The sequence below is a fragment of the Citrus sinensis genome, chromosome 4 (genome assembly GCF_022201045.2).
Source record: "Citrus sinensis cultivar Valencia sweet orange chromosome 4, DVS_A1.0, whole genome shotgun sequence".
In the NCBI taxonomy this organism is placed as follows: domain Eukaryota; kingdom Viridiplantae; phylum Streptophyta; class Magnoliopsida; order Sapindales; family Rutaceae; genus Citrus; species Citrus sinensis.
In genome coordinates, this window is record NC_068559.1 from 28,709,537 (window position 1) to 28,722,070 (window position 12,534).

At 37.4% G+C, this 12,534-nt stretch overlaps 2 protein-coding genes across 4 annotated transcripts; one reads left to right on the forward strand and one right to left on the reverse strand.

Annotated features, from left to right (window-relative positions):
• LOC102622876 (uncharacterized) lies at positions 1–8,153 on the reverse strand. The gene is made up of 14 exons (XM_006482924.4): positions 7,631–8,153; positions 7,446–7,535; positions 7,249–7,311; positions 6,990–7,076; positions 6,748–6,900; positions 6,473–6,633; positions 5,833–6,067; positions 5,580–5,690; positions 4,114–5,172; positions 3,725–3,988; positions 3,153–3,338; positions 1,829–2,983; positions 1,334–1,675; positions 1–830 (listed from the first exon to the last, which is right to left on the reverse strand). Exons 1-14 carry the CDS (start codon positions 8,030–8,032, stop codon positions 510–512), a joined length of 4,629 nt encoding a protein of 1,542 aa, XP_006482987.1. The 5' UTR covers positions 8,033–8,153; the 3' UTR covers positions 1–509.
• Positions 8,154–8,246: 93 nt separating this feature from the next.
• LOC102622383 (uncharacterized) lies at positions 8,247–11,394 on the forward strand. Of its 3 annotated transcripts, XM_025100598.2 has the most exons (8): positions 8,247–8,671; positions 8,914–9,239; positions 9,612–9,764; positions 9,961–10,053; positions 10,304–10,362; positions 10,605–10,698; positions 10,843–10,963; positions 11,115–11,394. In XM_025100598.2, exons 1-8 carry the CDS (start codon positions 8,305–8,307, stop codon positions 11,177–11,179), a joined length of 1,278 nt encoding a protein of 425 aa, XP_024956366.1. In that variant the 5' UTR covers positions 8,247–8,304; the 3' UTR covers positions 11,180–11,394. The 3 variants fall into 3 exon arrangements, with proteins under 3 accessions (XP_024956366.1, XP_006482986.1, XP_006482985.1); XM_006482923.4 differs by having other exon boundaries at positions 8,250–8,671; positions 8,923–9,239; positions 10,843–11,394; XM_006482922.4 differs by having other exon boundaries at positions 8,251–8,671; positions 10,843–11,394.
• The last annotated feature ends 1,140 nt before the right edge of the window (positions 11,395–12,534 follow it).

Sequence of the window (12,534 nt, forward strand, 5' to 3'; positions counted from 1 at the left end):
TTTTCACTCGAAATGCTGAATAATCCGATATTCAATAGTCCCATTAGCAGCAATGCTTTTGTAACTGATTGATGCAAATTTACAACGAAATTCCTTCATATAACAGTCGTACAGCTAGTTACCACTCATTAATTTGGATTTTGATGGCAAAAAAAAAAAAATCAACAGACTATAAACTATGTCAACAACTTCCATCTTTCTCCCAACTTGATGCAGCTGAAGCACAGTTATCTCCAGAAAGATTTTAATATAATAACTTTGAAGGCTCTAAGTTAGATTGCAGTCACAATTGCGTCGTTTACCAAATCTAACGGCAACCTTATGATGGGAAGCCTTGATGATAATCATCCACAATTGAAACATATATTAATACCAGAAAGTTGGATAAGGTGGCCCTTACCTAAGGATTATATTGCCCAGTTTAGTTTGCCAGCTGCCTCTCCTGCAGGACATGGGGTTTCCGCAACTGCTCAAAGAAAAATCTTGATAGGCTGCGCTGTTACTTTAGACTACTCCATCTTTGTTGCCTCATTTGAATCGCTTTCAGGTGGTGTGCCATTCTTGTCGTCTGTAGGAGGTTCAGACCCTGATTCACCATTCAATTGGCCCTCAAGAGGTATCTCCCCATTTGCAGGACCATTCATTTCAGTAGCTTCCTCCGACTGGCTTCCATGTGATGTATCCCCAAGAGAACCATTGGCAACTGCTGGCATATCAGTGTCCATGGCATTGTGCTCGAGAATTGAATTCTGATGGCTAATTTGCTCCATTGCATATGCATCCGTGGTTCCTGAATAAGCCACATACTGACTTTGGATCGCTAAATGCCTCTGCCAACAAGAATAATAAACTCGTGGATTGAACTTTGAGAATAATTTTAACAATCACTTATTTTCAGAGGACCCTAGACCTCGACAAAAACAACTGTAACAAAAAATTCAACAATACCATCAGAAATTGCAAACTAGTGTCATCAATTTGACTTGTCAAGACAATTCCAACTAAGACTACTGGTGAAAGCAAAAATAGACCTGCCCCTACAACCTCAGGGGTAATAAGACTCCTAACACGAGTTGGCAAAAAACGGAGCTAGTCAAGTTCTTATGGCTAATTCGGCTGGTGTATGAGATTATGAGATATATGATCACACACGAGGAACCCAATTAGCGACAAAGATGTTTAAAGAAAGCTAGCCAAGATTAAACATCTCAAGGTTGAGCTATACTGTATTCACTAGATGGCCCTCTGAAAACTTTATGAATAAGTCATCAAATCAGGCATCAACCATGCACTATCACCACCAAATACATATCATGTAAACAAGAGAATATACCTGATATAATAAGCTGTTGACAATAGCGTGCATATCCTCAATGCCACTAACAAGATAGGGAACTCCAATGTCTTCAACATGACGATCTGTATAAGACGTCTTCTCATTCATGGTAAGTGCAAGTTTATCAGGTCTCTGAAGCAGAAGCCGAAAAGTAGGCTGCAGCTCATAGCATTGTTCAAACAAAGAACGTCGACAAAACACATACAGACCAAGCCGAGCACGGGACATAGCAACAACCAATCTTCTAACATCACGAAGGTGACCCACAAATCGAGTACGAACAAGAGACAGCAAAATGAAATCATTTTGCTGACCTTGAAATTTATCAACCGTAGTGACCTAAAGCAAGCATAAAGAAAACCAGTTATACATACAAAAATAAAGCATAAAGTTACTACAATTTGAGAACGAATAACAGAGCAAACACAAAATGTGCACCACTACAATCTTACAATGCCTCCACTGATTAACAAAACCTAAATGGAAACTCACCTTGCTGGGTGGACCAATAAACGGATATGGAACACATTGCCTGTTGATAACATCACGAATCAAAAGCTTCTGCCCATTGTAAGTTGTCAATATTGATATCTTATTTGCAGGGTAACCTAGTAGTCGCATGTATATATAGACACTAACAACATATTCAGCCTCTCCCTCATTTTGATAGAACCAGGGAGAAGGGGCACTTTCACCTCTCCCATTATAATCAGGAACATCCACTAACTGATAATCATAGGAGAATCCCGCATTAGCTCTATGGAAGAGTGGCTCCTCCTTTACAAAAGGTAGGTCTCCCAGATCTCTATACCTCCAGTTGTAAAGCTGGGCTATGCTCGGCCTGGCTCTACCCTGGGCATTAAGCTCTATATAAGGTATACCCAGACGAACAAACCTTGTAAATAAGCTCTGATCCATGTGACTGTACTTTTGGAAAGCCATATTCTTCACAACAGGAGGGAGCTGATGATGATCACCAATCAGTATACAGCGTTTGAGACGTGCATAACCATCCTCCTGTCGTTGAAGCAACATCGGAATAAAAGTTTCAATCTCCAAAATTTGGGCACTTTCTTCCATCAAGAGATTGTCATACTTAAAACCTAATTGAAGAAAATCCTTCCTCTTTAGCGCTGCATGGGTGCAAGTCATTGCCACAATTTTTGCCTGCTTTGTCATTAGGTAATTTGCTCGATCAGCAGTTGACTTGAGCAATTCAAATGCCCTGCACTCTTCCAGCTCTTGGAACAAAGTCTGGAGATGGCGAAAACACCCCTTGGCTGCCCGCATGTCCTTCTCAAATGAATCCCCAGTAAAGATTGGCTGAGGGCTGTTGGAGAAGAAGTCCTTAAAGGGAAAACGGTCCCTTACAAATGTTGGTTTACCTTCATTATCTGCACAAGCAGCAAGGAATTGCTCCCACCGGGAATATACATGAAGCAACCAAAAATATCCAGCTGTTTCACAAGTATACCCAACATCTTCAGGCAGTTGAAGAGATCTTGCAAGCCTCTCAACCTCACTAAGCAATTCTAAGCGTCTGACAAGCATCGCGTTGACTCGGCCTTGCCTACTGAAGTCAAGGTCAGTTGCTAGCTCTTGTTCACCTTGACCTAAACGCAGAAGATAGCGAGCAGGTACATCCCTCTGAAAGAACTCATGACATGCATTAGCAAATTTGTAATTGACAAGTTAAGTGTCGAAAGCATAAAGTTCAGTAATAAAGGAAACCACAAATGCCAAGTTCACTTACAAAATTAGAGGATTAAACATTGATCATTTTTATGTATTTAATCTTAAATTCAATCAAAATTACCTGCATAATTTTCTCAAAAAGGTCATTCAGAGCCTGATTTGAATGAGTGATAATTAAGGTTCTCTGAGAAGGACAGTTGTGATAAAGAACATTCAAGATTTGCACAGCTGTATCAGTCTTTCCTGTACCAGGAGGACCAACGACCATAGTTAGGCCTGGCTGAATGCCTGATATAATGGCCCCAACCTGTAAATACAGAAAATTATAACCGTCAGTGGTATAAAAGGTAATGCTAACACCAACATTTGTTCTCTATTCAGGGTTTGAAACTCAACCACATATCAGCATAAGACCTCATACATGTCATAGTAAATTCTCTGTCAGTTAGACATACAGTGCACATAACAAAAGGAGTGTTATAGTAAAATTTCTGTAGGTTAAAAATAAAGAGCACGATAAACCTACCACTTGCCCAGAACATAAATAAAGTACAAAGTACCATAAATGATTGCTACCTCTTCAAAAGCAATTAAATAAATGATCATTGAAACTTCCTCAAAACAATTCAAAAGAATGAAATTATGACAACGTAAAGGAAAAGGAAGTGAAGATATGAAAGAGTAGCCCAGCACCTGAGTTGGTGTGAATCTGACAGAGTTCTGCCTTGGTTGATCTTGGGGATAAGGACCTGGATCAGGTGGGGTGTATGCTTCAACAATAAGTTGATCTTTTCCATCAGAGGCATCCACCATATTGACAACTTGCATTGAGTCAGAGGTTAATTTCTTATTCCCAGGAAGTGCACGACTGGTGCCCTTCAGTGTCCTGGGAAGTCTAATTCGAAATGGAGGCCTCGGATCCAAGTTTTCTGTACCATCTGGATGCACAAAAGACACCTAGAAATCATAACAAATTGAAGTTTCCAAGTCACAGAGTTCTTCAGATTAAATTAAAGTATTATTAGAACAGAAAAACACCATCAGTTTCCAATAACCAGTGATGAAGGAAAAGCAATGCTAACCTCATAATCTGAAAAGCACTCTTCCAAATGAGCGGTGTCAATAAAAGTATCTTTAAAATCCACCACTTCCAGAAAATCAGGCATATTAGTCCATTGAGCTGCAGAGGGATTTCCATAGCCCAGAAATATGTTATGCAACCAGTCAGGTACAATACAATATTCATTCATGAGATCTCTTATAGATTCTAAGATGGCTTTGAAATTATTTTCCTTAGGTTTTCTCCTCATCAGCACATTAAATGTCCCATAAGCATCTTCAGCACCTTTTTCCGCAATATCTGTGACATCCATGTGGTATTGTGCTGTATCCAAAGCAACAGTCACAGTTCTAAGTTCTCCTTTTGGTGGTTTCCATTCATCACGTTTAATTCTTCCAGTGAAATCATTCATGAGAGTTCCATCCTCATCCCGTATCTCAATAATTTCACATCCCCGTACACATTGAAGGCCAAGCTTTTGTGGCACACTAGCCTTTGCAGCTTCCTCTGCACTTAGAGGCTCAAATGAAGGGCGAATAGAAAGTAAAAATAAAACATCATGCTCTTTGAGGGCATTCCATTCTGATCTTACATGTGCTTTGTAACTTGAGATGCTAAAAGTTATTGCTGCTGTCACAGATGACGGCTTAACTTCTCCAATGTTTGGCTGCTTTACCTCAGTGATCTTAAATTCCTTAATTGGCACAGCCATTCTTGACCAACCACGAAAAGCAGCTTCTCCCTCATTATTAATGTAAGCAAGGAGATGTGGTACAGCTTCCTGAATATCCTCGCGAATCTCATACGTTGATTCCAGACGAAAAAGATTGAAATTTCTGAGGAGATAATCATGAAGAGTTAAGAATTGTAGATTAAGCTTTGGAAGAGCAAGACATCCTTCTCCAGAATAATTAATGCTAGGAACAAGGCTTTCATCCCACATGATTTGCTCATTCGGGTATAAAGGAAGGGCATTTATGGCTTCTTTTTGAGACTGCTGCTTCTCAAAAAAGGAGACAATGACTTCAACAAGAAAATCATAGCTATCTAACCAAGGATCTTTACTTGACAACAATTTGAGCTGCATGAAGAAATAAAATTCGTCAGCAGAGAAGGATTTACAAACTTTAAATTAGCACATCATTCAAAGGGTTCATTTCATACAGAAAAAAAAATGCAAAAAGGAGTACGTACAGTTAATACAATTGCTGACCCAAAAAACCTTCCCCTCCCCACCCCCCCCACACCCCCCCCCCCCCCCCCCCCCCCCAAAAAAAAAGATTTTAAAACAACTATCAATGGATAAAAACATCAGACAATTTCTCAGCAAGACAAAAATTTCACCGAACAACTTTAACCCATACAATGACTGATTCCAGCCCAACATTGGTCTCTAAAAGGAGAAATTTTAAAGACATGGGGCATGAGAAAGATATAGAAACAGATAGCATAAACTGAAACACACATAAAAATCGGCTATCAACTAACCTTACAACAAACCAGGTCCTGTAGCTCTTTGAGGGAGAGTACTGATAATCTCTTTGATAGATCAGCTCGCTTGTGAATTGAACCAATATTAGCCAGAGCCAGTTCTTGCAACTACAACAATACAAAATAAATTTTAGACACTGCAAATAATAATAATAATAAAAAAAAACTGGTCTAAAGATCCATAGATCCATCTTTTTACAAATGAGGCAGGAGGCAGCCTACAGATTAAACATAAGTAATTATAACAAACCTTTGGGATTTTCTTAAATGCCAGAAGCTGAAAAGATTGGAAACGGTCATAATGAGATTGGAGCACCTCATCATCAGTCAATTGCTTGCCAACATGATCATTAATCTCAAACTTTTCATAAAACTGTAGCAAGTCAACCAATTGCGCAAAAAGTTTTCCTTTTTCATGTCTGTATAGAGTACTTAAATGGCATTTGGCAACAATGGCTAAATCAGCCACAAGAGGCCTAAGGTACCTGCATCCCAGGAATGAAAAAGAAAACAGAGAGTAAAATCAAATCATGGAATTACAAAAACAGCAGGGGATGACAGATGTATAAGAAGTTTCACCTTTGACAAGTAATAAAAGCATATAGGAAAGAGTTGGCAACAAGATGTTAGAAAGTAAATTAAGCAATCAAAATTGGAACAAACACAATATTCCTCTTCTGGTCAAGCTCATCTTGGCATGAAATCCATCAAACAAAACCAATTGAAGACATCCTAAGTATATGGCCAAAACTCAAACACAATCTAACTAAGTCTTAACACCAAACTAATTGAATTTGAAGACATGAATCAAATATACAACTGATCAGAAAAGACTCCCTCACAAAATAACTGTAAAAAGCAAAAAACCATGACTTCAGCTGGAATTATACCTTCTAGTTGGCAGTTGGCTCAACAGATCAATAAGAAACTCCATAAACCTTTCACAGTACAGCACACAAGCATCATTAGGTTGCAAAAAACTATTGGCATCAGCGTGATCATCCTCATTATTGACATGGTGCCTTTGAACAAAAACCTCGTTTTCAAGTACCTAGTAAACGTTAAAGTGGGTTTAAACATATTAGTTTTAATATCCTTGAACATCTGAATTTTTAAAAAATTAAAAAAAAAAAGAATCCAATCTAATATTTTAGCATATCAGTACCTCAAGAAACTCTTCAATGAAATTTCTCAAGAATTTCACTTCAAGCATTGCTGAGGGGTCAAAAGGCTCTCCTCGCTTCATAGCCTCCTTAAATTCTCTCTTTACCATCCTTTTCCATTTCTTAATTAAATCGGGATTAAGACAAAGCTCCATCTACAGAACAATTCACAAATTATTCATCAGATTGGAGTCTGATACTTTCCATCTAGCGTGAAATAAAAGTAACATTGAGCATAAGCTACCTGAAAACGGCCATATGACAGACTGTGCCAGGATTGCAAACTAGCTAATCTCAGGACAGTTTTGCTCACAATTTCATCTTCCAAACTCTGTGCACAACATAGTTTATTCAAAAATAGTAAATTCAAAACAAAAAGAACTTAAACATCAGTTGATCTCTTTGTAAATTCCAGTGGAGTTTTGATTCTACTTGATACCTAACACATACAAACAAACACAAAGCTATGATGCAATAAAAGCATAATCAAGATGCTACCATACCTGAAATGTATTAATCATGAAAACTAGATAATTTGTCTTCTCAGCTATACTTAACTCTCTTCCCTGCAACCGCATTTTAGACATAAGAAATTTAGTAAACGTGCCTAAACTCCTCGGAGTTGAAACGAACCTCGAGACAGAATAATATGAATTACACAGATTCTAAAAATAAAAATTGTGGGAAAAGTTCGCCAAACCTCCTTTAGACGAAGAACCCTCTCAAGGAATCCCCTAAATATGTCCTTTCGATCATAAAAGCATATCCAAGCTGCCACATTCTCTCGAAACTAAATATTTTTCAAAAGACAAATTCACGAAAAGAAACATCAGAATAAGAAATAACTATATATCCAGCTTTAAAATTAAAAAAAAAAATTATTACCTTCTCATTAACCATGAGTATCATAGACATGACATGCTCAAACGAGGCCGTCTCAGCGTCAAAGTTTGGCCAAAGATAATTCTCTAAGTACTGACTAACCTCCAAAATCATCACTCTATGCAACGGCACCGTTTTTCTTCCTTCCTTAACCGTCAACTCTGTCCTATATATCTCCTTCACAAGCTCGGCATCAAACGGCTTCTCAGTTTTGAGCCAATTCTCCGACGCGATTTTCGTCAACCTATCGCGTTGGATTTCGGAGAGAGTTATAGAGCTTGGAAGCGTTGATCCCGGCTTTGACTCCACCGGTTTGTCGTCCTGTTGGCTTGGCAACTCCACCGGGTACTCGGCAACCCGATGCCGTTTGAAATCGTAGGCACCCGTGCCGTAAACCTTTGTCATCACTATTATTCTGGTAGAAGAGAGGTTTTATTTTTCTGTAAATAAAAGTTAGGGTTTTAAGACTTATGAAGGAACAAACGGAGGGACGAACACTCTCACTGAAAATACGAGGGTACTCTCTTTTGGATATGTAATTTTACAATAATGATAGGGACTTCTACAGTATTTTTAAAATTATATAATTTTGACACGTATTGGAAAAGGTTTTCGAAACGCAACGTTTTATGGCCACTCACTTCTTGACACACACACCTTAGCACGAGTGCACAACTATGGCATCTCTGCAACCATCATGGCTCTCATCCGTCAGCACCATCAAAAACAAAAACGACTCCTCCGCAAAACAAAAACCGAAGGTCAGCTCATTGAAGCTTTCGTTCTTTATGAACGCCACATCCAACAATGATGAAGCATCTGAGCAGCCCACTTCTGAAAATTCACCCGAACCTGAAGCTTCACTAGACCCTGTAAAGCTCGCTTTTGAAAAAGCTAAGGCTTATAGGAAGTTGAAAGAATCCAACTCAGATTCTAAATATGAGCAGAACCCAGATAAGGATGCTGCAAGGGCTGCAGTGGAGAAAGCCAAAGAGTACACGAAGAACAAAGACACTGTCAGTTTTCAGAACGGCACAAATTCAGGTACCATAGTGACTAGTGGCACATGTACAGTGACGGAATTGATGTTTTTTATTTTTTTATTTTTTATTATTACTTCTCATATTACAAATTTTCAATGAACGAATGTTTGGTTTTTATTTCTTAATGCAAAGTTGTTGTCTTGGACTTAATTTTGTTATTATGACAAATCCATTGATTGCTAAAAGTCTCACATTTTAAGGTGCAATATAGCTTTTAACTGAATTTTTTGCATTGATTTCTAGGCTTCAAAGGGGAAGGTAGGGGCAATTTGCCAAAAGAGGTTGGTGGTAAGAAAGAAGGGTTGAAGATCTCAAGCATTGATTTCATGGGTCTTAATTTTGCCGATAAGAAGGAGGGCAAGGGACTGCCAGCTGGGTTGGTTCCAGTTACTGATCCTTTTGCAGAAGGTGACACTCCTGAAGTGGAGATTATTGTTGGGGACACCAGCAAGTTTGGGGAGTCAACTGTGTTGAGGCCTGGGCCAAAACAAGAAGAAAATTTGGAATTTTACAAGCCAAAGGTGTCTACATGGGGAGTTTTTCCAAGACCTGGCAATATTTCAAAAACGGTATTTATTTTTGGTGGACTTGTTCTGACAAATATGTGTGCTTGCATTATTAACAAATGTGATATAATCTCTATTTTGCGGTTTAGCATCTTTTAATATGTAATGTTCAACGGGACATAATTAGAATTTGTCATTTAATCTTTAGGCATTAAGGTATAAAGTAGATTGAAATTCTTTAAAACTGAAGACAGTTAAGCATAAGATGCACCTATTTGATGAATGAATATGCTATCCTTGGTAGTTGAATAAAGCAACAACTTTTTATACCCGTAGTTGCCGAATTGTTGACATTACCTCTGAATCTTGGCAATTTTTAGGGATGTTTTCTGATGATAAGTCATATTTGACATGCTTTTCTTCCTCTGCATTAAGTTTGGAGGTGGAAGAACAATTCGCCCTGGCGATGTTCTGGAAACAGCTGAAGCTAGAGCTGCTAAAGAAGAGCGAACTAGACAACTACTTGCTGCCTACAAGAAGAGTGTTGGCTTAAATGTTGATCCAAAGCTGAAATCTGAATGTGAGAAGGTACTCTTCTAACATAATTCTTCTTTGTAATTTATGAAGAAAAAGAAAACTTAAATTTTTAGTTTCACATTTAGTATCATTATTAAGAATTGTAACCATTCACTTATTCTGACTTCCTTTTTGGCTTTAAATTATGCAGTTCTGTAACATTAGTGCCTAAATAAGTTAATCGCTAATTTGGTTTTCATAAATATAGGCATTGAAGGATGGTGACTCCTTGATGGATTCAGGGAAGCTAAAGGAAGCTTTGCCCTTTTATGAAAAAGTTATGAATAAAATGGTGTTCAAGGTTAGTTTACTGAAGTTATGAACCTTAGTTATGTTAAAAAAATTGCAGCCGTTGCATTCATCTGAAATAACTCCCATTCGAGGAATTGGTTTTTTATATCATGGTCTTAGTAGCTTCTTCTACTAGGTACTCTGTTGAGAGGACATATTCATTATCTCTTTAAACTGCTTTTTTCAGCTTCTACCGAAAAGATATTGTAATCTTTGTAGCTTGTACTATTAATTTAACATCAAGTATTTTGCTTGTGCAGAGCGAACTTCATGGATTAGCAGCCTTGCAGTGGTCTATCTGTCAGGATTCTCTTCATAGGTATGGCATTGGATTATAATTATTGAAATTAGTATAAATAATGTCAAAATGACATTGAAACCTTTTGTTGCCCCTGCTTGCTAAACAAATGTACCAGAACAACCAGGTTGCTGAGATAAGGATATGAAACTTTGTTAAGATTGTGAGACATTTTCTTAGTTTAGTGTCTCAATCTGCCAGTACTCAAGATATCTATTCACCTTATGAACTGGGTATATATTAATCAGTTGCCATGCTTGCAGACCAAAGGAGGCTCGAATTATGTATGAGAAGCTTCAATCTCACCCAAATGCCTTAGTGAGCAAGAGAGCTCGGCAATTTATGTTCAGCTTTCAGGTATATGTGAAGTGATGTGATGAATAATGATTATTCAGCTCTTGCCTCATCGTATGTGTTGGAACCAAACTCAACTGCTGATGCATTGTTTCTTCAACACTTTTGTAACACTTACCTTAATAAATACTAATTCATTCATCGCAGGCTATGGAAATGATGAAGGTCAGAAGCTCTAGTGATAAGAACACAGATTACCGTAACTTTTTTGAAGCTTTTGTTGAAGATAAAACCAACTATCCTCTCCAAGAGGCTGGAAGTGAAGAAGGTGCACTAACTCAAGCCCTCCCATACATGATTTTTCTTGCTTCTCCTATATTTGTCATTCTTCTCATTGCTGTACAGAGAGGAAGTATAAATTTCTAAACTTAACTTGCAACAAGGATGCAATTAACCAATTTTCCCCTCAAAATGTGTAGTATACAAGTTATTCATTTGTACCCAAAGAGCTGGTGTTCAAGTGGACAGAATTCGAAATACTTGAAAGCTTCTACCTAATTGATGCATAATTTCATGGAGCACTCAGTGCCAGATTTGTTGTTTACCTGCTCCATCCTTAACCCTCATTAAGTTAACAAACATAGAACTAACAATTTTCAACCAACATACACTCAATCAAGTACAGTGCTCAGAAGCTTCCAATCTTATTATGTTACTAGTTTTAACTTAATGTTACGAACTTTATGTTTCATGTTATCAGTTTGATGTTTCATACTACCTGTTTTATACGCTTGACTTCACCCTCTAGAACATAGTTTTCAACGATTTTAACGTCTTTTATATATGTTGGCATTGATTTATGTAAAAGCTGTGTTGTAAAAGATTGAATTATTGCAAAGTTCAAATCATACTTTAACCAAACTAAGCAACCTTGAGATCTGCTTATCTGTGTTGCAAGAAAGTGAGAAAAGAGAACAGTTATCCGCCAAGTTTATGCTACAGGTACATGATATGCTCTAAATTAAGTTACTTATTTTGCTCTCTTTCAAACCAAAAGTGATACACCGCCTCCTGAAAATCAGTGAAATGTTCTTCAGGCTACTTTCATGTTTCATTTATCAAGTTTAATTAGCTCTAATTATTGTGAAAAAAGATTCGTCATAATTAAGCATATCCAAGATATCCATGCGACCTTGTTGATCGTGTTCAGCCGCTGCAAATAATTCATAAATAATTCCAAGATAGCTACGTTGCACTTATTTAATCATGCATCTATTTGACGCCACCTACTTCCCCCAAAACAAATCCAATTTATTTATTTTCCAATGACTTTCATAGATGGGCATTGAGCAGTTAAGCTCAAATGGCATATAAAAAATTGATACTAACAAATAGAATAATTAGTCTAGAGATATATTGAAATTAAAATAATTAAATTACTCCAAGTGCTTTATAGAGAGTGAACTAATAGTTTCTAGACCAATCCCCACGTGTTAAAGTAAGCAGTTTTGCAAAAATTTCCTTCAAGTTAAAGCATCTGAAATTGATTACTTAACTTATCTTCCTCCAAAAACTATCCCAAAAGAAAAAAGAAAAAAGGAAGTTGATTACTTATCAAAAGATATCAACTGTAGCTTAAAGGTGGTACTGAAATGTCTAAATCTTTGAAAGGTCCACACAACTCTCTTTTTGATAAAGTTGCTTTGATTTCCACTAATATCATCTCAAATGTGCTCGTCTTAATTATATTTTCATTTGTCAATGATTCGGTTCTTAATAATCACATAGAATCAGCCACTCCATGCATACATAGCACAAACATGCCATGTTAAAGGCTATGGATAGCAAAAAATCTGATAAGTCATTGATGACCAAAAATTTCCCAAAAAAAAAATCCCA